This window comes from Brachycentrus maculatus, unplaced genomic scaffold, assembly GCF_059751285.1.
Source record: "Brachycentrus maculatus isolate JH-2025_06_01 unplaced genomic scaffold, ASM5975128v1 h1tg001002l, whole genome shotgun sequence".
In the NCBI taxonomy this organism is placed as follows: Eukaryota; Metazoa; Arthropoda; class Insecta; order Trichoptera; family Brachycentridae; genus Brachycentrus; species Brachycentrus maculatus.
This window is the reverse complement of record NW_028281720.1, coordinates 12,754-38,695: the sequence shown is the minus strand read 5'-3', so window position 1 is coordinate 38,695 and position 25,942 is coordinate 12,754. Positions and strand designations below refer to the sequence as shown.

Sequence of the window (25,942 nt, the reverse complement as noted above, 5' to 3'; positions counted from 1 at the left end):
GCGGACTCTTGAGTTAGACCTTCTCGGTTCGAACCCACTCTACCAGAATTTGCTACCTATTTCTAATAATGAACCACTTAGGCTCACAGAAATAGTATGAAATGAACATATTTTTGTGAATAAAAAAAAAATATTTCTCTTTAAAAAAATGTATTTGTGTTTCCATTTCCACTTAGAGATTTATATTTCGTTTGGAATACACCATCTGACTTAAATAATCACTTAATATACTTGTGAATCTTTCACCATTCTGCTCTTCATTGAACATCCATATTACACATTTTTAGATAGATGTCATATTTTAATTTTAAATGTCTCATTTTATTCATTTTCGCTGGTTATAATTTAAAGCATTAACCCCTTAAAACATTCCCTCCGATAAGCGGTACCTATCTCAACATTATAGGGGAGTTTACTGAATATATAAAGAGATGAAAATTGAAATCGATTAAAGATTCCGTTTTAAAAAAAAAAAATTAAATACACTTATCATTTGATAGCCTATATGGTTCAGTTAAAGGGTCAGTCACCAATATTTTGATTGGTACAGTGACGAAGCTATTCTTTAGAGATACGCATATATGTAGTATATAAATAATGTCGCTCTTCGTTTATCTAAATTAGTACTAGGATTGGATTTAGTGAGTACCAAGTCTACAGCGAGATTAGCTGTCGACACTCAGTCTGACTATGTCGCGAATAAAGTTTAGCATTAATGGACAAGAATATACAGGTATGAAATATAAAAGATATTACATAAATAGTAAATAATCTGTAACAAAAAATAATAATCGGTAATTATATCAAATATTATTAGTAGGTTTTGAACCAGCTTTTCTCGTAATGTATTAAAACATGTAAATATTTAAAAAATTAAGGTAACCGTCGTTTTACGCCGGGATTCCGTTCTGAGATACATCGATGTAAAAAAATCGACGTTAAATGAATACAAATATAATGGACGATATAAGGTTAGGTTAGGATACGTGTCAAAATTTTAAGAAAAATCTAACGTGTTTATTTATTACATACTATAAATTAAATGAATTGTAAATTTAACAATCAGAAACACGAGAAACCGTCATATATTTTATTGTAATAACAGCCAAACAGTGTCGGGATTCAATACTCCTATATACCAAATGCAAAAATTTCGCGGTCTGGAATATGTCACTCGAAAAAACTCTGAAAAATTTCGATATCTGGAATATGTCACTTCCTAACTATAAAGCAATAATAATTACAATATTTCAGGCTAATGCATAATTCCTTGTTTTTATATGATCGTCCTTGTTTAGACAAGTACTTTTCGAACTAATCATATACTTAAAAAGATATCATAAAGTATATATGATATATTATGTACTAATTGGCTACGACCGTTAGTAAAAAAATGTATTTAACAAATAATGTTTATTCGTTTAAAGCGCTTTGGTGTTAGCCAAAACGGTGAATCCTACTGATATCGGCCGAACCAACATCTTACGGCCGCTACCAATCGGCGTAAATCGAACCGGCGCAAAACGACGATTACCTGTATATAATTGAAGAGTAAATATATTATATTTTGTTTCAATACGCAAATCGCTTAAGGCGCAATATACGATAAATCGCAACTTAATTTCCTTTCCAGACAAGAGTTTTTTGCTATCATATAAACATCGTTTTTGTATTGAAAAACTACGTTTTTCTTCAAAATAAATACATAGTTTTTAAAAGAAAAGAGTTATTGAAAGGTAGGAATAAAAAAAAGATAGTATTTATCAATATATATTATTTTTCAAAAAATTGTGTGGAGACACGTCTGGCCCCTAGCGCGTACGATCGCGTACTGAATTTGTACGTTTGAGATCTCATATTAGTGGTGTAGTGGTATATCCAGCATTTGATTTTGTTTGCAGCTGTTTCATCATGAATTTTGAGGAAATAAGAGCTGGGAAATAGCACCAATTTCATTGTTCGATCAAACCAAAATGACAATTCCTTGCTGGTACTTCTCAGGTTAGTTTGAGTAGCCTATATACAAGTTTTTAAATTCATTCTTTATTGCAGTTTCTGAAGAAATCAGTGGAGATACGTCATTGAACAGTTTTCTGCGATATCATGCCAACCTCAGGGGTACTAAGGCCATGTGCCATGAAGGAGGGTGTGGGGCCTGCATAGTCACCGTGGCTGCCTTGGATCCAGTCACACAGAAACCCAAAGTGTTTTCAGTGAACTCGGTAAGGCGATTGTTATTTGTTCTAAAATTTCTCATCTTATACCACTTCAGATGTCGTATACTGAAATGAAGTTACTAATTTCTAGTGTCTGGTGTCTGTGTTGTCATGTCACGGCTGGAGTATCATGACAGTGGAGGGAATCGGGAACCAGAAGAATGGCTACCACCCGATACAGAAGAGACTCGCAGCATTCAATGGGACACAGTGCGGATACTGCAGTCCTGGTTGGGTCATGAATATGCACAGGTAACTAACTGTTGTCTGTGTTGTCATGTCGCGGCTGGAGTATCACAACAGTGGAGGGAATCGGGAACCAGAAGAATGGCTACCACCCGATACAGAGGAAACTCGCAGCATTCAATGGGACACAGTGCGGATACTGCAGTCCCGGTTGGGTCATGATTATGCACAGGTAACTAACTGGTGTCTGTGTTGTCATGTCACGGCTGGAGTATCACGACAGTGGAGGGAATCGGGAACCAGAAGAATGGCTACCACCCGATACAGAGGAGACTCGCAGCATTCAATGGGACACAGTGCGGATACTGCAGTCCTAGTTGGGTCATGAATATGCACAGGTAACTAACTGGTGTCTGTGTTGTCATGTCACGGCTGGAGTATCACAACTATGTTTTGGTCTAAGAACCAGCAAAAGCAACACCGAGTGTTCAGTGCATCAAAAATTGAGTAGCCGAACAGATAAATCACTTGACATAAAGGTATGTTGTTGATTCTTTCCTTGTACCTCTTCCATACAGCTTTCTTACTTTATCACCCATATCAAGATTTCAGTCAGAAGATAAAAAAAATGTTTTTTATTTCTTCTTAGTGGGTTAAATCTGTGAGATGATTGGTTTCCTTTTCTCATGGTCAGTCTCCACCCGTCTCTATCCACTCTGTAGTTTGCACCATTGCACATGCCTTCCTCAATTGTAAGTAGCAGGCCTGGGTGTCTTATATTTTGGCCTATCCATTTGGCTTGCTGTTGAGCATCTTGACTCTCCAGCCCTGTTTAAAACCCCAGTGTTCCCTACCAATTAATCCTCAAAATGTGCCTGTAGCATCACATCTCAAACGGCGCCGATTCTACCTGCCTGATAGTCCACATTTTACTTCCATACAACAGTTGCTTGAGACTAGAGTGTTTTAGTTAAGGTTTTTCTTGTTTGTAAACTTATATCATTATATATTTTTAGATTTCTTATTGAATGCTATTCTTACGTGTTTTAATCACCCAATTTTTCCAGTTTATACGAAAATCGCAAGGACGATATGACAATGGCTGAAGTAGAGAATTCCTTTGCTAGTAACCTGTGCAGATGTACCGGGTACCGTCCCATTCTTGATGCCTTCAAGACGTTTTCCAAGGACTGCGACCCCAATCTAAAAAACCAAATATCTGATATCGAGGAGTTATCCCAAGTAAACATGTGCAATAAGAGTGGGTTAATTTGTACTAAAAGTTGTTCAGATTACTGTCCCACAGAGGATGGCTGCAAAGCAAACATGGAACGTCCCATCACGGATATGTGCCTGGGAAACAAAAAAATTGTACTGAACACTCCAGATTGCAAATGGTTTAAGGTGTATGAAGTTAATGATATATTTGATATTTTGCAAAAAGAAGGAAGCGATTCTTATATGCTTGTAGATGGAAACACCGCCAAAGGTATGAATTCAACTAACTGACCAACTCACCATCATGCTGGTTCAAGCAGAGAGAATAGAATGCCATACCACTCTGTCTTTGCAAACATTTTTCGCCTCTTCCGCATTTATGCATCTCTTCATACACATACTCGCCGATTATTTCGACTCCTGACCTAGCCGCTTTCAAGTAATTGACATATTATGCTAAGTTTACTGTATAATTATTATAGGTCTCTCAACTTTAAATTAAACATCTATCGTCCTTTTTATATGAAAGAATATGGAAGTCAGCATCCCAGGGCTTACGACCTGTCATTTAGCCGGCTTAAGCGATCACTTTGTATACTTGTATAATGTTCACCATTCTGCCCATTATTGAACGTTCATATTGCATTAATTTTTGAAACCTGTGTAGATGCAATGGTCTCGATTACCATCCACATGCTGGTACAACTCAAAAGTCCCGTTACAAAATTGTATAAAGTGATCGCTTAATCCAGCCAAATGCCAGGTCAGTTGTTTTGGGATGCTCAGACATCCATTTTATTTATTATAAAAACAATGAAATATGTTTCATATCAAATTAAGACACTTATAATATTGACATCATCCGGAAAATATTAAAATACCTTTTTATTTATTTTCCTAAAAAAAAACCTTGTGTAATGACACTATTGATTTGTAATGTTGACCAATATCAAACCGTTTTATGTATATATTCTCAATTTTAAAACCGAAAATTATAAATGAGAATATCTTTTTAACAAGTAACATCTTTAGATTCGCAAAAAAGAATTTTTAATTAGATTATTTTGAGAAATAAAAAGACTTTGCTTTTTGATCCACTCACATATTTATCAACAACCAAGTAGTTTCGGCAACAACCTGTTGCCTTCTTCAGGGTTCAATTTATGACTAAACATATATATAAAACAAGCAGTGAACAAGTTATGGGTGTCGATAAGGATAGGGGTGGGGGTATGTTGTTTTTTCTAATACAGGTACATATGTACGAGTATATGTATATTATTTAAGTATTTATTGATTTGGTGTTTAATTTGTAGAACTCCATTTTAATTTATGTATTAATTTTAAATCAAACACAGATTTTTTAGTCTACTAAGTTGTATTTTACTAACGAAAACACAATTTTTTTTTGACAATTGTTTCGCCTAGTTATGGCATTTTCAAGCGAATGTCAAAATGCCATAACATGCCATAACCAGGCGAAACAATAGTCACAATATTTTTAAAATGCAAATACCTTATTTTTAGTATGAAAATTTTTGAGGATAATTATATGCCTTTTAACAGTATCATAATGAAATTTAACTGAAGGTAATTTATAAGTTGATATTTATAATTTTTTTTTCAAAACATATTACATACATAAGTCATATACATATAAATAATATTCCTGATGAGTAATTTCTATTTCTCATTTTGGGACATGGGATTAAGGTTAACAAGACTGGAACACAAATAGTATAAGTTAAAAAAAAGATCATGATCGAAGATCATGATCGAAGAAATGCGATCTCTCAGAAGAATGTGCGACAAAACGATGTATGATAGATGTGGGAATAGTGAAATAAGGAAGGAATGCAAAGCTGAGATAAGCATTACCGATAAAATTAAGAAAGGTGTGTTGAGATGGTTTGGGCATGTAGAACGAATGAGTGAGGAAAGAACGGTAAAACAAATTTATGAGGCGAATGTTGGTGGAAAAAGAAGCAGAGGAAGACTGAGAAAAACATGGCACGATCAGGTATGCCAATTACTTGAAAGTGGTCAGGTTAGGAGTCGTAACAATCGGCGGGTAAGTATTAGGAGATGCATGAACGTGGAAGAGGCGAAGAATGTTTGCAAGGACAGAGTGGTGTGGCGCTCTATTCTCTCTGCCTACCCCTGCGGAGAAGTGGCGTGATGGTTAGTTAATTTTTTTTTTTACAAAAAAGATTTTTAAAAAAAAACCAAAACATGGCAAAATACATGGCAAAATATAAAAACAATAAATAAATGAAAAATATATAAATTTTAAAAATTTCTAATTGCAGGTGTTTATCGTATGAAGCAGACGCCTAAGACAATGATTGATATAAGAGACGTGAAGGAATTGAAATCCTTCACGATTGGCGAGAAGTTGGTTCTTGGAGCTAACATGACGTTGAGTGAAACTATGGAACTGTTTCAACAAGTTTCGGAGACCAGCTCTAGTTTCAAGTATACTGGACAGTTTTACAAACACTTGGATTTGGTCGCTCATGTCCCCCTGAGGAACGTAAGAAACTGTTTTATTATTTACTTTTAGGTTACAATAATTAAAGAAAACACTCGTTTTTTACCACTTGAGTTTTATTATTGACTACATGTTTCAGAAGTTAAACTTCCATCATTCAGGTCTTTATAATAGTTATTATACAGACCTGAATGATGGAAGTTTAACTTCTGAAACATGTAGTCAATAATAAAACTCAAGTGGTTAAAAACAAGTGTTTTCTTTAATCATTGTAACATGTCTCACGACAAAGTTAATGCCGAAACAATAAATAAAATAGTTTTAGGTTCATTAATGAGAAATGAAATTGTCCGCCTCCGTAGTGTAATGGTCAGCACGCTCGGCTACCGTTCTGGAGGTCCCGGGTTCGATTCCCAGGGGGAGTCAAATAAATAAAAGTGATATATTCACTCTAATATTTATTCAATACTACCCTGGACTGGTACCTGAAGCGGAAGGCTGATCAAATTTCCTTCGTGTGTTAACGATCAAGATAAAACTGTGTTTATATAATGCAGTGCCCTATGCACCATTGGGGTGCAGATAAGTGTTTGAATTGAAAAATGAGAAATGAATATATATATACCATATGTCAAGAGATATGCGCCTCCGTAGTGTAATGGTCAGCACGTTCGGCTACCGTTCTGGAGGTCCCGGGTTCGATTCCCAAGGAGGGTAAAATAAATATTAGTGATTTTTTAACTGTCATATTTATTCAATATTACCCTGGACTGGTACTTGAAGCGGAGGGCTGATCACCTTTCCTTCATGTGTAAACGATCAAGATAACACTGCATTTATATGACGCAGTGCCCTTTGCACCATTGGGGTGCGGATAAGGGTTTTATTATTTTATATATGTCAAGGGATGTGTTCTTTTCATTTTTGAATTTGAAATGTGTTCTGTCGATAAAACATTGGTGGGCTTATTGCTTTGAATCAATATTGTCCAACTTACCAAAAACAGACTAGTGATATTGGTCAAGACGTTTAATACCTTACTCGTATATATGATGTAGCTGTTTTCAATCAGAGGGTAGGATAGTGCTTGAACTTAAAGTATAAATGAGAAAGATAAAAATCATAGATTACAATTCTATGCTGCATTAATGAAACAACTACTTTAAATCAAATATTTATATAAATTACAAATTGATGATAATAAGGAAGGCAAAAGAAGGGAGTTTAGGGAAGGAGGTAGAGGAAAAACTAAGGAACGAGGTTTGAAAGACAGTTAGGATTCTAATGATAGATAGTAATGTCTTAGACGCTTTTCAAAAGTTATCAGAGAAGGTGGATTTTTTACGAGATAATTCATTCCATAGTCTGGGCGCTTGGACAGAGAAAGAATTACTGAAGAATGATGTGTTAAAGCAAGGAATGGTACATGAGAACATATAGTTTAGCAAGATAATTTGCAATATACAATGTAAAACTGTTTCCGTGTAGGTTTTTTTTTACGATGGGAGTATCCGTTTGGTATATTTCAATGCAATTATTTACCAAAAAAAGATAAATGGAATTATGTTTATATTTCTTGTTTAACATATATTTTTTTAATACTCCAGATTGGATCCCTTGCAGGAAATTTGGCGATGAAGCATCAGCATAATGAGTTTCAATCTGATATATTTGTCATGTTTGAATCAGTTGGTGCAACATTAACCCTCGGTAAGTGTACACATTTGTTTTCGGTAACAAAAAACTAGATTGATTCCTCTCAATGTCAACGTCAAAGTTAGACAAGAAGTACTTTGTCTTCTGAATTGAATATCAATTTAAAACAATATAAAATTAATACTACATTTTTAAAAAATGCATTAGAAAGATACCTCTGCTATGGAATGGAAAAATTACACCCTATATTACAAATTAAAATAATACAAATATATTGCACATTATAATTCACTTAGCACAGCATAACTAGTATAAGATATGGAAAAGGAGTAATGTTTTTTTTTTTTTTTTTTGTTTATTTTTGGCAAAGCACCCAATTTTGGGTGATACCTGCCATACTAGTGATTTTATATACTTAAATAATTTATTTTTTTTTATTGATTTATTTTGGGGTCACACGCTTTTGCTATACTTTTTTAAATGTTTAATAATCGCACCGTTAACATTTTTCGAGTTCATTGACAATAGGTGTTGGACATTCAGCGGGAAGGACAAACCCTCAGACCGAATGTCCTGAATGAACTCGAGGTTAGGGAGTAAGGGGCAGTTGAAAAATACGTGGTCAGCAGTCTCATCCTCCTGTCCACACGCGCACAACGAACAAGTTAGAATATTAATCCTTTTGAGGTGGGATGCAAGTACTGTGTGTCCGATCCTCAGCCTACACAGAAGGGACACATTCAGCTTGGGAATCCTAACTTTGCGGAACCAAGGGGATTTGGGTATCACGGGTTGGATTGACTTGTAATAGGATCCAGTGGATGTTATGGAGAACATTTCATTCCATTCCTCGCTTGCACCAGCTTTGAGCCCACTAAGGTAGTCAGGAATGGGAAGGGTGAATAGACTGGGAACCACGCCACAGTCCCGGGCTTCCTTGGCCATGGAGTCCACCCTCTCATTACCTGTAATTCCTATATGAGATGGAATCCAAACTATCGAGACAATTTTATTTTCAACATTAACCATATATAACATTCTTTTTATATCACAAAGAATATGATTATTCTTAAGGACAGAGTGATTATTATTTGAAGATAAAAGGTTCACAACGCTGAGAGAATCAGTAAAAATTACTGTCGGTGACAAGGATTGTTTAATAATTATTCTCAGAGCCTCTCTAAGGGCCACACATTCCGCTGTAAATATGGATGCTTCACGAGGTAATTGGAATTGCTCTTCTATATTAAGGGAAGGAATATATAATGCAGCACCACACGCTCCTACGGCACTTTTTGAGCCATCAGTATATACTGCAACGTGGTTAGGCCAAAGTTCTTCCAACTTTTGTATGAATAATCGTTTAACATAAGAGGCATTAAGAACCAACGAGGTCTTATCTATTCCAATAGAAAGAAATACATCAGGTTTATAAATAGCAGCTTCATATGAAATGTTATATAACGGAAGAGTGGCTTCAAGAGGACATGACATGGTGTTTACAATGTGATGCCAGGATCTACAGAGAATAGGAGGACTGTCAGTATTTTTGTTTGAGGTTGATTGAAAAAAAGCATGAAGAAGTTGAAGCCTCGGAAAAATTGGATGATTACTATCGTTAGTCCTATTGAGGATGAATTTGTTGGATAATAGTTTTTTCCTCAAAGAGTACGGCATATCAACACACTCCGCTTGTAAGGCAATCACAGGAGATGATTTCATTGCTCCCAAAATTAATCTGAGGCATTTATATTGTATCCTATCTAATTTAGATTGCAGATACTTTGGAAGAGGGTCCATTATAAAGCACGCATAATCAATATGACTTCGGACAAGAGCGCAGTAAAGCATGTTCATTGTAGTCGGGTGGGCACCCCACCACACTCTTGAAACTGCCCGTAGGATGTTAATATTCTTTTCACACTTAGCCACAATGTTTTCAATGTGTTTGTTCCATGACAGCTTATTATTCAATGTGACGCCCAAAAATTTTACATTGTCCTTCACAGGAATCCGAATTTTCCTCAATTTTATATTTAACTCGGGGATGTTACGCTTTCTAGAAAATACTACTATTTGGCTTTTGGACGGAGCCAATTCCAAATTACTTTCCTCGAACCATGCCCCGACGGGTTCCAGTGCCCTATTCAATACACTCGAAGCGCGAGGTGTGGATTTGTCTGATGTATACAGCACGAAGTCATCCGCATACTGCAAAATGGAGATTTCAGGGGGAATATGTGTTTGAAGATCCTGAGTGTAGATGTTAAATAACAGTGGACTCAATACCGATCCCTGTGGCAGACCTTTGTACACCGTTCTAATCACGGATCCTTTTGGAGTATCTATGGTAATATCTCTATTGCACATCATATTAAATATCAGGCAGCCAACACCACTGGAGATCCCGAGGGCATTCATTCTTTCCAGCAGTAATGGGAGAAGGACATTATCATAAGCACTACTTGCGTCCAAGAAGCAGGCGATTAAGTCGGTTTTACAGGACCGTGAAACATGGATATCAGTAACTAGTACACTTAGGTTGTCGATGCAGGATTTATTTTTTCGAAAACCAAATTGCCAGTGCGGTAGGAGGTTATTTCTCTCTACAAACCACTCGAGCCTAGTCTTTACCATGCGTTCCAGAATTTTGAGAAAACAACATGAGAGGGCAATTGGCCTGTATGAAGTTCCAAGGGATATATCCTTACCAGGTTTGGGGATCGGGACTATGATTTGTCTTTTCCAGGAGTCTGGGATTGTGCAAGATTTTAAAATGAGATTATACATTTTTAGGATTAGGATCATAAATGGTTTAGGAAAGTGTTTGAAAAAGGAATAGGGAATCATGTCATGGCCCGGAGAAGAATCTCCAGAAGATTGGATTGCCATCGATAATTCATCGAGTGAAAACGGAGATGTTAGGTAGTCAGCGCCTGGAAGGATTGGGGGTTCTCTAGGGAGTTCGGAAATACTGGGAACGTAAGATGGAGCAAGTTTCCCAACAAAATCCTCTATCCAGGATGTACATTTGGAAGTGTTCACCTTCGGAGAGTATGATCCTCTGAATCTTCTTATTGAATCCCAGACATCCCCGAGCGGGGTTTCGGGAGACAAAGAGTTACAGAGATTTTGCCAACCCTGTCTTTTTTTTTTTCTAAGAAATTTTTTAGTTAGGGCCTGTACGTGTCTAACCTCCAAAAAGTTGTCAGAAGTTATATTTCTTTTATACTTTCTTATACTGGATGCTCTATTTTTAACCATTTCCGTGCATTCCTTATCCCACCAAGGAGGGGAGTACTTGTGCAAAACCTTTTTAGATATGGGGATAGCAACGTTGGCCACCTCGATTATCAACTCGTGGATTTTGTTAGCTATTGTGTTGGGGTTGTTATTGTCACCATCGATCGACAGGGACTCGGATTTAGCATTCAATGAATCTTCAAAGATTTTCCAGTCAGCCCTACCGATCAAATAGTTAGATCTCTTGGGTTTATGATGACTGTGATTTGAGGAATTAATCATTTTGATGATGATAGGGAAATGATCACTGGAGAAAGGGTCACTCAATAGATTCCAAGAGGACAAGCTTGCCAGGTTGCAGGAACAGATTGAGATGTCCAAGGCGTTTTGGCTATGATTAGCCGGAGCAATACGCGTTGGATCACCATTGTTCAATATACATAAGTTTGATTCCTCCCTGAAATCAACGATGGCCCTTCCTGCAGTGTCGGACGACGTACAGCCCCAGGACGTAGAATGAGCATTAAGGTCTCCCAAAATGTAGAAATTTGGGGAGAGACAACTCACGATAGATCTCCAGTATGATTGCTTAAATACGTTTCTGGGAGCTGAGTAAACGGAAACAATTGATAAATCTAGAATTTTTATGGCTAATATTTGCATTCTGGGATGTGATGGAAGTGGAATCAAATCGAAAATTAAATTATTTTTTATTAAGATAGCTACACCGCCCCTTCCGTCAAGGCGGTCGTCTCTGACACAAGAATAGCCAGGGAATGAGATAACTGAACCCGGAGAGAACCAGGTTTCAGATAGGGTCGCAATATCAATTTTGTGAGAGCGGATTAAAAGATTGATGTCATCTCTGTTGGATACTGCGCTACGACAGTTCCATTGGAGAATCGAAAGAGAATTAATTGAAGTGATTTGGGCCATTTTGTATGAAAGCTTGAAGGACAGGAATAATAATAGCAACGTTGGACGGTAAGGATTTTTGGGAGAGTAAGAGATCAAGTAATATGGTTAGAATGGATTTAGAGAAAGATTCATTAGAGAAGGCGAGACTCTGTGATAAACTTTCAGCAGAGTTTGAGTTGATGGCTGGAGAAGAGCTTTGATTGATAGCACATCCATCGGGTGATTGGTAATTTACCGAGCCATTGGGATGGATGAGAAGGGAGTTATGGTTGGATCGGTCGTAGCCGGGAATAAGAGGAGCTCTGGGAGTTTTGTATGTAAATTTGGCACGATTTTTTTGGGGAGCGGTAATTGTGGCGGGTAGTGAATTGAGTGTAGCTTCACCATCTAAAGAGGATTTTGAAATGTTTTGAGAAGGATGTTTATTTGAGGATTTTAAGCTATCCGCATAGGATTTCCCCTTACTAAACGTCTGTTTAGAAGCTTCAAAATAGGAAATATTTAATTCTGACATATTTTTCTTAATCAAATTTTGGCGTATAAACTCTGGGCAATTACGATTGGTAGAAAAATGGTTGCCAGAACAGTGTATACAGCTGGCGTTTTCTAAGGAAGCGGAACATGACTCTCCTAGGTGGTTGGATCCACATTTGTAGCACCGAGGCTGGGAACGGCATACTGGTTTCGAATGACCAAATCTACAGCATTGAAAACATTGCATTGTGGGAAACATATAAAATTCCACCTCTACAGCGGAGTAAAAAAAGAAAATTTTTTTAGGGAGAATTTGTCCTTGAAACGTAAGCACGACTGTTTGGGTCGGTACCCATGTATGATTAGAAGAGTCTGGAGATGTTACTTTCCGAGAGAGACGGCGAGATTTGATAATTCTACCGCAATTATCTGGGAGGGTCACATTCTCCAGAATGTCCTCATGGGACCATTCTGTCGGAATGCCCCTAACCAAACCCATGCGTGACACCATATGATATGGGATGTATGCCTTGTAATTATTTTGATTGAGAATACCTTGTTTCTCTGCAAAACTATTTGCAGCCTCGAATGAATTAAGTTCTATGGCAATCCTATTGCGGCCAATAGCCCGTATACCACCTCGAGGTATGATTTCCTGTATTTTATTATTAAAAAGGAGTTTTCCTACCTCTAAGCTATTGATGGAGGAATTTTCTGCAATTTTTTGAATATAAACAATAAAAGGACCGACATCCTTTTCTGTATACAAATTTTTCATTGTTTCATCTCTCGAATGAGTGTTCATACTTACCTGCTTTGACGGTGGAGGACCTTCTTCAAAAGAATCTGCCTTAAGGTTTCGCTTATACCTCACCGTTGGGTGAATAATGGGCGAACCCACATTGGAGTAATCTTCAAATCTAGGATCTGGGGGATCTGGAGGTTTTTCACCTGCCTCCATATTTAATAAGTTTTAAAGTAAAAGACTTTAAATATAAAGAACAAAAAAAATATATAAAAAAATTATAAAAAAAAAATAAAAATATTATTGTTGCAAAAAAATGATTTATAACTTGAAATGTTTAAAAGGACTCTAGTTTTATAAATAAAGGGCACAGAAAACGATAGTTTTAATGCAAAACTATATAATTAATAAACTACGATAACATTTGGTTCACAAAACTTCGATTATATTATTTTTAAACACAAAAAACTAGGAGCACTATAACTAAGCAGTTGTATGTTTGACAGTTCGTCGTGTTGTGAAGGAGTAATGTTAAGCAAATTAATGAAATTGTAATATTTCTAGTAATAATATCAGAGTTAAAGAACATCTATGGTGCCTTAATAATAATAAAAATATTCCTACTGTGATTCATTTGTCTTCTTTCTCTCTCTCTTCTCTTTCAAAATTTTATTTTTATACTAATGTCAAATCGTAAAATTTTTATTTGAGTAATCTGATGATGGAATGATTTTCCGAAAAAAGAATGTTTATTAAAAAAAATGTTATAACATTTTTAAACTGCTGTAATTTTTTTATAGGTGAACCGAAGGGTAAAATCTTTGATGTAACTTTGCTTCAGTTTTTAACAATTGATATGAGGGGACGTGTTATACTTAGAATAAATCTACCACCGCTTTCGGACGACTATGTATTTCATAGTTTTAAGGTAAATTGAATATATATATTTTTTAAATTACATATTCTGGCGTTTCTCATGTGTGTGATTATATATAATCCAGGATTCGGACCTCACATACTAATATAGGAGTTTCTGCTAAATAAAAGGCTTCTTCTCATCTCAACAATAGATGTCTCTAGTGAAGTTCTAGTGATTCAACAAGAACAATGTTTCAAAATTGGTTCAAATATATATATATAGAGCTTCCAAGAATTTGAGAAGTATGGTTGTCAATAATGGGTAGAATTGGTGAATGTTACAAGTGTGTAAAGTGATTACTTAAACTAGCCCATGACGGTTGTCAGCCCCGTAAATGCCCAGACTTCCATATTTTTCTTCATCTTTGATGAGATGTCTAAAAATATATATTTATATTATTGCCTACTTGTAAGGTTTGAGTATAAACATTAGAGAGAGGATTGTGCAAGAGAGTAATATAAACAATAGCACGTGAACTTGTATGAAATAACATTGAAGAGAAGGCGCGCCATTCTGACCTAGAATGGCCAGTAGATAAGCAGTATCAGTTCAGTAACATGTTGTATATTTTCACGGCTAAGTATTATCTTTCATTCCGTGAATGAGTACCATGCTCCCAGTACGTTACACAACTTTTAAATATATTATTTATTGATTTGGTATTAACTTTGTGGAATAACATAATGATTTAAATATAAAATAAAAATACTCTTTAAGACTAGGTACTCTTGAGTTTATTTATGAAGACATAACTAGTTTTGAGAACTATAGATACTCTCATCAACAGTTTGTATTTTCACCTGAAGATGAGAACATCTATAGTTTTCGAGACTAGTTGTGTATACATTGGTTACCAGGGCATTTGGGGTTACAATTTACGAAAAATACAATTTATATGTAAATAATTCAAAAGTAAATTTATAGATACTCTGTGCTCTGTGTGTAATTTATAAATATTAATTATCATCGGTGGGACAAAAATATCTCTTGGATTTTATTTGACTAAATGCATGCAATGTTTTAAAACATCATTAACTAAATGACTAACAAGTAAACGCTGCTCGCTTAATGACTACCTACTTTTTACGCACAACACTAGAGATCAAATGAATCGTGTAGGGGTGAAAAGAAATAGCGTAGGGGTGCGTGTAATTAACGATTAAAAAATATTTAAATATTTTTAGTTTTGCAATAATTTTTTTTTAATTTGCACAACCCCGAAGCCATCTCTAACATACTGTCCAAAATTTATCTGATACTTTTATAAACCATGACGTAAGATCCGACGTATCTGGTATTTCTCACAAGAGTACTAAAAGCCGTCGGATTTTGGTAACCAAATGGTTAAACAAGTGTATTATTTTGCTTTATTTTGTATATTAAAAGTTATTGTTAACATTGTGGTACGGTAATGTAACACTCTTATGGTTATTCATTATTCTTAGGTGGTAGATATTACACGAAGTGAACGATGAATGATAAGGAGAGCGTTAAATTACTTTTTTATTTGAACTATTGAAAATCAATTTAATAATGGTTCAAATATTGGTATTACATCATGCCGGTAATATAACACTCATGGTCATTCATTGTTCATTCATCATTTTAATGTAGTATTACACAAAGGGAATGATGAATGATAAGGAGAGTGTTATATTATTTTTATATTTAAACTATTGAAAATCATTTTAATAATGGATCAAATATTGGTATTAGATCATGCCGAGGGCCCAAAACGCACATGCCCACGTCAACGCCGGATTCCTGCTCCAATTTGCTGCCAACAAGCGAACAGTAACAAAGGCATCTTTGGTGTACGGAGGCATCAACCCACACTTTTCACATGCTTCAAAAACTGAGCAATACATCATAGGAAAGGATATATTCAATAAAAATATTCTAGGACAAGTTTTGCGGAAGCTTTCCGAAGAAATTGTTCCTGACGACGCACCTCCAGAGCCGTCACCCCAGTATAGGAATAAGTTGGCTGTCAACCTTTTCTATAAGGTAATTTCATTGACATAACTATTTTTTAAGCTTTATCCGCGCCCAATGGTGCATAGGGCACCGCATAGTATTGAAGCAGTGCTATCTCGATCGTTACTTTCATGAATGCAAGGTGGATAAGAATTCAGTAAATTTATACCATACTGAGGGGGTATTTGAACTTCATAGGAGGTATATTTGGATAGATGTGAGTTCTACATGTTCTTTAATTAAACCGGTTAGAAATGATGTCGATATTGCGAATATATGTTGAAATAATTGTGGTTTTTACGCAAAAAAAGGAAAATCAAAAACCACCACCTCAAATATTATCTACCTATTATTTTTTACTCTCAATGAATTGTTTTGATGAATGTCATTAAAACTGTCAACAATTATTATAATTTTGAGATTGAATGATAAAGTCTCATGTATTTCTAGTGTTGTTGAATAAAAATTCTATATTTCTTTCACTCATATTAAAATATTGAATCGCATTTTAAAAAACTCCATCGACAAGACACAATGTGGCTTAGTGAGACTGCAAAAAATTAATAATAATTGTGTTCATTAATTTTTTAACGTATGTATACAGTATATGTATGTATATATTGTAGTTAGCAAATAAATATTCAAAAAAATAAATAAAATTAAACATATATTCTTCTAGTTCATTCTCTACATCAGTCCAGAAGATGCATTTGAAAACAGAGAAAAATCGGGTGGGAACGAATTTACAAGAGTGGTGTCGAGCGGACAGCAAGATTTTGATACTAACAAAAACGTGTGGCCTTTAAATAAGCCAATACCAAAACTGGAAGCCTTGATTCAATGCTCCGGGGAGGCCAAGTACGCCAATGACCTTCCAACTCAACCGGGAGAAGTCTATGCAGCGTTTGTTTTGGCCAATGTTCCTGGTGGACAAATAGTGAACATCGATGCATCTAATGCCCTGGTAAGCATAGTCATGCTATTTATATTCTGAATCACATTGAAAGCTCTCCTAACCGCATTACAGGATCTGATATGGAAGCATTTAGGCTTACTGACAGACCTCTTTTGCAAAGAAAATTTATTTTATGAACAAAATTATGAAAATTATTACAAAATGTGATAAAACCCTGTTTTTACTCTAAATTTATATTTAATAGCTTCAAATGTCCCTTTCACTGCCAATCTAAATAAATACAAGTTTGTAAATCCACCACCAAGTTTCTAGAAGTGCCCCAGTGTAGGCAGTGAAAGGGATCAGTATATAATTGGTTAGTTCAGTAAGTCAGCTAGATCTGATTCCAATCATTATCAATTTTTCCACCAATAGAAAATTTTGGGTTATTCTTATTTTCATAGTACTCTTTGACATCTCATCAAAGATGAAGAAGAACATGGAAGCAAGTGACCACTTTACACACGTGTAACATTCACCAACTCCACCCATCATTGACAACCACACTACTCAAATTTTTGGAAGCTCCATATATATATATGAACCAATTCAGAAACCTTGTTCTAATTATAGATAATCCAGATTTTATGAACAAATATGTTGAAAATTCTTATTTTCTTTATTGTAGAGTATGAGAGGTGTTGTTGCCTTTTATTCTGCCAAAGACTTACCAGGCAAAAACTCCTTTACTCCAGGATACGTATGCGAATTTTTGCACAACAAATATGATGAGGAGATTTTCTGCAGCGAAAAAGTCCTATATCATGGCCAGCCGATTGGTGTGATTATCGCCACCTCGGAACATCTCGCAAACATAGCTGCTGAAAAAGTTGAAGTCGTCTACAAGGATATAAAGAAACCGGTCATAACCCTGAGGCAGGCTCTCAAATCAGCCGATTTGAACGAAAGGATTATTCTGGAAGATAAAACTGAAGCTAAGAAACGGGGAGACAATGTGACTAAGGTCATTAAGGGTTCGTTTGATATTCACGGACAGTATCACTATACGATGGAGACGCAGACTTGTATTGTGTTGCCAGTGGAGGATGGCTTGGATATATATTGTGCCACGCAGTGGATGGATGTGACGCACGTCGCAGTGTCGCAAGCCTTGAATATTCCAGAAAACAGGTAAATCCACTCTAAAATCCAGTTGTTTCCTGAGTTATTCCATGCTGTATTTGATTACATGACATAAACAATTGTCTTCCACATAGTTTTATAAATAAATTTTGTAAAATGTGCCATGGGAAAACTCTGTGACAGCATGTTATTATAATTTGTAATTATATGTATCTTCTTCTTCTGCAAACCCTTATCCACACCCCAATGGTGCATAGTGCATTGCATCATATAAACGAAGTGTTATCTTAATCGTAAACACATGAAGGAAAGGTGGTCGGCCCTCCGCTTCAGGTACCAGTCCAGGGTAATATTAAATTAATATTAGAGTGAAAAAATCACTTATATTTATTTGACCCCCCGCCCTTTAGGAATTGAATCCGGGACTTCCAGAACGGTGGCCGAGTGTGCTGACCATTACACTTCGGAGGCGGACTTATTATATCAAAGTCATACAGGAGAAAGTGACCAAGTGCATTTTTTTACAAAAACGTGACCATTGACTATTTGATATCTTACTAGCTTAATGTAGCCCTGAAAAAAAAACCCAAAGGATTTTAAACTTTCATCATTTTCATTCAAACCCTTATCCGCACCCCAATGGTGCATAGGGCACTGCATCATATAAACGCAGTGTTATCTTGATCATTAACACATGAAGGAAAGGTGATCAGCCCTCCGCTTCAGGTACCAGTCCAGGGTAATATTGAATAAATATTAGAGTGAAAAAACCACCTACATTTATTCGACCCTCCCTGGGAATCGAACTCGGGACCTCCAGTACGGTAGCCGAGCGTGCTGACCATTACACTACGGAGGCGGACGAACTTAGAACTATAATATATTGACCTGTTAAAAATGATAAACTGCATCAATGTTTTATTTCTTGCCAAGCAAAATTGACTTAGATGGTCTTCCTGAACATTTTACGTTTTGTTAGTTGGTCACTTTCTCCTGTACGACTATGATATGTATGATGAAATAAAAATAAATTAATAAATAATAGCAGTACCGAAATACTCTGTATATAAAATTCTCTTTGGTTTTCAGAATCAATGTAAATATTCGGAGAATCGGAGGGGGATTTGGTGGAAAGATTACTCGACCTCCGCAAATTGCTATCGCATGTTCTCTTGCTGCCATTCGACTCAATAAACCAGTGCGGTTTATCATGTCGATGGAAGCCAACATGGTTTTTATGGGCAAACGCCTTCCGTGTGCGAGCGATTATGAGGTATGAATAGTTGTGTCGCCTACTTTCCCGCCTACTTACCCGGCAATCGAACCCGGGACCTCCAGTACAGTAGCCGAGCATGCTGACTATTACACTACAGAGGCTTGTTAATGTACAAAATATATTAAATAGTGTTTCAAATAAAACATTCATTTGTAATTTATTTCTATGTCCATAGGTTGGAGTCAATGATGAGGGAAAGATTCAGTATTTGAACAATAAATTCTACGCAGACGATGGTTGTAGTCACAATGATCCAATCACCAATCACACATTGTCATGTTTTTCTAACGCTTACGATACGGACACTTGGTCCGTACAGGGACACAGTGTTCTTACGGATACTGCTTCTAACATTTCATGCCGATCTCCTGGTAAGCTTAAAATAGTTTTTTTAAACCAATAAGTTTGGTTTGATTTTTATTCTAGTTTCTTCTCCGTCTTATTCCTCATTCCTGAGAGTTGTGACCCTTGTGGATGCAATGACTCTTCTTCAGTTATCCCTTGACTGTGCTGCACGTAGCGCTCCAACCACCGAGGTGCCTGCTGCTGCCTTGATTTTTTCCGTCCACTATGTGAGGGATCTTCCTCTCCCTCTCTTTCCCTCCAGGCTTACGATCACAACCAGTGTTTCCAGGCTAACTTCGTTGCCACATGTACTTTATTCTTACTCTAATAAAGTTTTTTCTATTCAGGAGCAACGGAGGGAATAGCGATGATTGAAAACATCATGGAACACATCGCGGTAGAAACAGGAAAACACCCAATAGATGTCAGAATGGCAAACATCAATGAAGGCTCTCTTATTCCTGAATTAATGGACAGCTTTAAAGAGTCGACAGATTTCGAGAAGCGCTGCAAAGATATTATTCAGTTCAACGCGGAGAATCGTTGGCGCAAACGTGGAATCAGCACTTTGCCAATGAAATTCAATTTCTTTTACGCTGGCAATTTCTCTTCGATGGTTTCCATATACCACGACGATGGAACGGTAGCCGTATCCCATGGAGGGATTGAAATGGGACAAGGTATCAATACTAAAGTAGCGCAGGTGTGTGCCCATATTCTGGGTATACCTCTGGAAATGGTTGTGATCAAACCGACCAACAACTTCACCGCACCAAATGTGATGGTATCCGGTGGAAGTTGGTCCAGTGAGTCGTGTTGTTACGCTACTGTAAAAGCTTGCGAAGTCCTGCTGGCTAGACTGGAACCCTATAAAAAACAGATGGAGAATCCGACTTGGAGACAGCTGGTAAAAAAAGCTCATCTTGCACTCGTGGATTTGAGCGCTCAGTACATGTTTACTCCTAAGGATAATGTAACACCATACCCTGTATGGGGTATTACTATGGCAGAGGTCGAAGTGGATCTCTTAACGGGAAATCATCAAGTATTAAGAGTAGACATCATGGAAGATACAGGAGAAAGCCTCAGTCCTCAAGTTGATATTGGTCAGGTAAAAAATCAGCATCCTACTCTGACTTTTAAGTATTTAAATGATTTATCAAATGATAGAATTCATCAATTAATGTATTTAAATATATTACATACATAAATCACATATAAAATATTCCGTATGAGTAATTTCCAACACTCATTTTGGGACATGGGATTAAGGTTAACAAGACTGAAAAACTAATATGAAAACACAGGGCAAAATGTAGAATAGAAAGCAATAAAAGGTACAGTAAATAGGCATATAAAAAAGTAAGGTAAGAAGCATGTTTAAAGGAAAACAACGAGAAAATACTAATCACTAACACAAATAACTTTCAATGAACTATTTTTTCAGTTCATTCATTTTGAATCCGTGACTGGGTTCTATTTTATATATCGCTCACTCCTTTCAACAACGTCATATGTATATCAAAATCATCAATTTTCAGTTGTGCGTATTTTCAGAATGCCCAGAAAATGTACTATATCCCAGCAAAAGCGGCATATTTTTAACTTAATATTTACCCGCTACAGGGCAGAAAGTCTTGTTTTTGCATTTTGAAGAAAAGATATCGTTTAATTATTTTTTTAAAACATACATAATATTTTTCAAATTGAGAAAAAACCTTCAGGTTTTACCCAAAATGATCTGTTGCACAGTAAAAAGTTCAATAAGTGGCTTGATATAAATTTTTAATACATTTTATTATATTTTGAAATTTCAAAACAATCTCCTGAAAAATCAAGTTTTTTGATATGTGATGTTGTTGAAAGGAGTGAGCGATATGTCAGGCAGCTGGTTTATTTGGGTATAGGCAATATATTGTAAGGGCCTTTCTATACAATTAGTTGCGTTTATCAGCTCCATTTGTATTTTATTATGTCCTCGTGTATTATAATGATGAATTTCTCTGTTAAAAATTAATCCATTTCTCGCAGATTGAAGGAGGATTCATAATGGGTCTCGGTTACTGGACATCAGAAAAGTTGGTTTACGATGAAAATACGGGAGAACTGCTAACTAACCGTTCGTGGAACTACAAGCCACCCGGAGTGAAAGATATTCCTGTAGATATGAGAATTTCATTCAGAAGAAACGCTCCTAACCCTTCTGGAGTTCTGCGATCCAAAGGTATTACTGACATTTATATCAATAAAAAAAACATCTTCAATAAAAAAAACTCCTTTTCAGATATTTACCTCAAGATAAAAAATAATTTATGTATTAATTGTGAAATCAAACACAGATTTTTTGCAACATTTTGAGTGTGTCCAAATACTCGTTCACAAAATCTGGATTATCTCCAATTACAGGAGTTATTTTCATATTATTTTTGACATCTCATCAAAGATGAAGAAGAATATGGAAGTCTGGGCATTTACGGGGCTGTAATCCAGGATTCGGACCTCACATACTAGTATAAGAGTTTCTGTTTAGTAAAAAGCTTCTTTACATCTCACCAATAGATGTCTCTAGTGAAGTTCTAGTGATTCAAGAACAAGGTTTCTAAATTGGTTCATATATACAGAACTTCCAAGAATTTGAGTAGTGTGGTTGTCAATAATGGGTAGAATTGGTGAATGTTACACGTGTGTAAAGTGATCCCTTAAACCAGCCTATGACGGTCGTCAGCCCCGTAAATGCCCAGACTTCCATATTCTTCTTCATCTTTGATGAGATGTCAAAAATAACAGATTTTTTGAGTCTACTAAGTTGTATTTTGTTAAGTTGTTAAAAAAACACATAAAAGTTAATATTGTGACAAAACACATAAATTTAAAACTGTGACATATTGTGATATTTGTTTTAAAATGTCAAAACTAGGCGAAACTTTTGTCACAGTATTAATTTTTATGTGTTTTTTAACAATAAAATACAGCTTAGTAGACTCAAATAATATGTTTGATTCAACAATTAATACATAAATCAAATAGAGTTCTACAAATTAAACGCCAAATCAATAAATAAGTAAAAAAATTATATAAAATTTAGATAAGAATGACTCGTTTACTTAGGAATGAGTGTTGGAGACCTTGGATTCGATTCCCATCATGATCATAATAAATTTGAGTGTTCTTTCACTCTGGTATTTATTAAATATACCTTGCATTCATGTCCGCCTGTCCGCCTCCGTAGTGTAATGGTCAGCACGCTCGGCTACCGTTCTGGAGGTCCCGGGTTCGATTCCCAAGGGGGGTAAAATAAAATATAAGTGATTTTTTCACTGTAATATTTAGTCAATATTACCATGGACTGGTACCTGAAGCGGAGGGCTGATCACCTTTCCTTCATGTGTAAACGATCAAGATAACACTGCGTTTATATGACACAGTGCCCTATGCACCACTGGGGTGCGGATAAGGGTTTTATTATTATTATTATTGCATTCATGTAATTAACGATTAAGATAATAGTGCTTCGATATCATGAAAAGCCCTATGCACCTTTGGATGTAAATAAGGGTAAGAAGATGAATTTATTCATTAAATTCTATGATTGTACCACAGGAAGTAGGAATTAAAAAGGCATTTTTGGTTTGCTAAGATTTTTGAGGTTATCAGCTGCATAGGAAATTGGAGCTATGAACAATTATCCGTACCATAATAACGACAACTTTATCCAAATATTCATTTGAGGAAAAAAATATTTAAAAAATATACATATTATTCTTTTTAGCTACTGGAGAACCTCCTCTAACAACATCTGTGTCAGTAGTTTTCGCCATCAGGCAGGCCCTTAATGCTGCTAGAGCGGAAAAGGGATTCCCTTCAAACCAATGGTACCCCATAGGTATGTATCTAATATCAACTAACATCTTCTTCTTCATTATCTTACTCAGAGCGGAACCCCAAAAACATGGGTTCCAAAAACTCGGTGTATGAATCGCCTCCATTTCTTCTGATCTTGGGTCAAGTTGAAGTCAGGGTTTGAATGTAAGCGCAAAATACCACATCATAACTAATGATTCAAGAGATTCAACTTCAAATGGAAACACTCTACATTATTCATGGTCAGGTCAGGACTTTTAACAGTATCATAAATATTAAGCGCAACGGGGTAGTCGAATTTCATAAAAATTTAATGCTGATTTGCGTTCTTGGTTATTTAGTTACTTTAGTGTGATATGATGTCCGCCTCCGTAGTGTAATGGTCAGCACGCTCGGCTACCGTTCTGGAGGTCCCGGGTTCGATTCCCAAGGGGGGTAAAATAAATATAAGTGATGTTTTCACTGTAATATTTATTTAATATTACCCTGGACTGGTACCTGAAGCGGAGGGCTGATCACATTTCCTTCATGTGTAAACGATCAAAATAACACTGCGTTTATATGACGCAGTGCCCTATGCACCATTGGGTGCGGATAAGGGTTTTATTATTTTATTCTTCTTCTTCTCCGTCTTAATCCTCATTGCTGAGGGTTGTGACCCTTGCAGAAGCAATGACTCTTCTCCAGTTATCCCTTGACTGCGCTGCACGTAGCGCTCCAACCACTGAGGTGCCTGCTGCTGCCAATTATTTTATTATTAGTGTGATATTATTCGTCTTGCGTTTTGGGTAATTGTTTTATAGTGCTAGTGCATAAACGTATTTTAGGCCTCTTCCCCTTTCTTTCCATTTTCTCCGGTCGGTTGCTGCTTGCAGACAGTTTTTATCCCCCGCAGCGGCTACGTCGTCAGGCCATCTCTTTTGGGGTTTATCGACACCTCTTTTGCTCTCCCAAGGTGTCCATTGTAAAATTCTATGGGGTCCATCTTGTGGGGTCCTGTCTTGCAATATGTCCTGTTCATTGCCATTTGAGTTTTGCCACGCGATCCATGATATCCTCTACTTTGGTTGTTTTCCTGGTATCTTCATTTTTTACTTTATTCATCAGGCCTAGAGACCAAGCATGGATCTTTCCATGGATCGCTGAATTAACACTTAATTTTAAATACATATTTGCACCAATGTGCTGTTTCAGTGTTACAGTGTTCTGTAAAAGTAAAGATATGTCAGGAATAAATACAGATTCCAAAATTTTAATAATGTGTTCAATCATGGGCTGAACGGTGAATGTTAGATGGTTCAAATGATGACTTTAACCTGCCGATAAAGTGTCGTAAGCCCAGATAAATGCCTATACTTCCATATTATCACCTCAAACAGACGTCTTTATGTTGGGATATCAATACAGTAAAACCTCGATAAAACTGAGTAATTGGGGGGTAGGGGGTGTCTGTCAAAGCCATAGACAAGGTCTGTTATATTGAAGTTTTACTGTACATTATTTTGAAATGTCGTTCAACGTTTGAAAGCTAAAAAAAAATATAAACAAATCCAATTCCAAAAAATCAATAAAAAAATTCAATAACAAGAAACAATGTAACATTGATTTTTAAAATACGCTCATTTGACTGTAGTATGTAAATGTTCCCTCTGTAAATGTTACAGACCATATTTGTTTATGTCCTTTTGTATTCTTGTTTTTAAGGTACCTACTTTGAGTTAATTTTCAAATAAAATAAGTACTTGCCAATATTTTTTCATGTCGTTTCAGAAATACCGTGTACAGCTGAAAACATTTTGCTAGCAGCCGACACAGACGTGATGTGCGAATCGACCTAAATGTGAACAAAAAAAATGTTCAAAAAATTTTTTATTCCGACTTGACTAAGCAGTGGGTGCAATACGTAGTCAGACATATTTTGTTTGTTTAATTATAAAATTTAAACAAGAAATAATAAAAGGAAATTTAATATACAGCAATGAAGTAATTGAATAGAATCATATTATTATTATTATAATTTTTTTATTTTTTATTTTTTTATTTTTTTATTTTTTTATTTTTTTGACATCTCATCAAAGATGAAGAAGAATATGGAAGTCTGGGCATTTACATACTAATATAAGAGTTTCTGCTTAATAAAAAGCTTCTTTACATCTCACCAATAGATGTCTCTAGTGAAGTTCTAGTGATTCGTGAACAAGGTTTCTAAATTGGTTCATATATATAGAACTTCCAAGAATTTGAGTAGTGTGGTTGTCAATAATGGGTAGAATTGGTGAATGTTACACGTGTTTAAAGTGATCACTTAAACCAGCCTATGACGGTCGTAAGCCCCGTAAATGCCCAGACTTCCATATTCTTCTTCATCTTTGATGAGAT

The 25,942-nt window shown here is 35.9% G+C and overlaps 2 protein-coding genes and 1 long non-coding RNA gene across 4 annotated transcripts; 1 reads left to right on the top strand and 2 right to left on the bottom strand.

Moving 5' to 3' along the window:
- Window positions 1–524: 524 nt before the first annotated feature.
- Window positions 525–25,536, top strand: LOC148299659 (uncharacterized). Of its 2 annotated transcripts, XM_088275834.1 has the most exons (16): window positions 525–733; window positions 2,053–2,222; window positions 2,308–2,468; window positions 3,470–3,891; window positions 5,930–6,153; window positions 7,719–7,821; window positions 13,948–14,075; window positions 15,783–16,073; window positions 16,723–17,007; window positions 17,627–18,129; window positions 19,171–19,354; window positions 19,533–19,728; window positions 20,050–20,813; window positions 21,734–21,926; window positions 23,472–23,585; window positions 25,334–25,536. In XM_088275834.1, the coding sequence occupies exons 1-16, from the start codon at window positions 691–693 to the stop codon at window positions 25,399–25,401; spliced, it is 3,849 nt and encodes a 1,282-aa protein (XP_088131960.1). In that variant the 5' UTR covers window positions 525–690; the 3' UTR covers window positions 25,402–25,536. The 2 variants fall into 2 exon arrangements, with proteins under 2 accessions (XP_088131960.1, XP_088131961.1); XM_088275835.1 differs by lacking the exons at window positions 525–733; window positions 2,053–2,222; window positions 2,308–2,468; window positions 3,470–3,891 and adding an exon at window positions 5,678–5,801.
- Window positions 1,760–25,397, bottom strand: LOC148299660 (uncharacterized). The gene is made up of 2 exons (XR_015839050.1): window positions 25,310–25,397; window positions 1,760–3,605 (listed from the first exon to the last, which is right to left on the bottom strand). It is a non-coding gene; the product is annotated as an uncharacterized LOC148299660 (long non-coding RNA).
- LOC148299661 (uncharacterized) lies at window positions 11,776–13,499 on the bottom strand. Its single transcript, XM_088275836.1, has one exon. It carries the CDS (start codon window positions 13,361–13,363, stop codon window positions 11,924–11,926), a length of 1,440 nt encoding a protein of 479 aa, XP_088131962.1. The 5' UTR covers window positions 13,364–13,499; the 3' UTR covers window positions 11,776–11,923.
- Window positions 25,537–25,942: the final 406 nt, after the last annotated feature.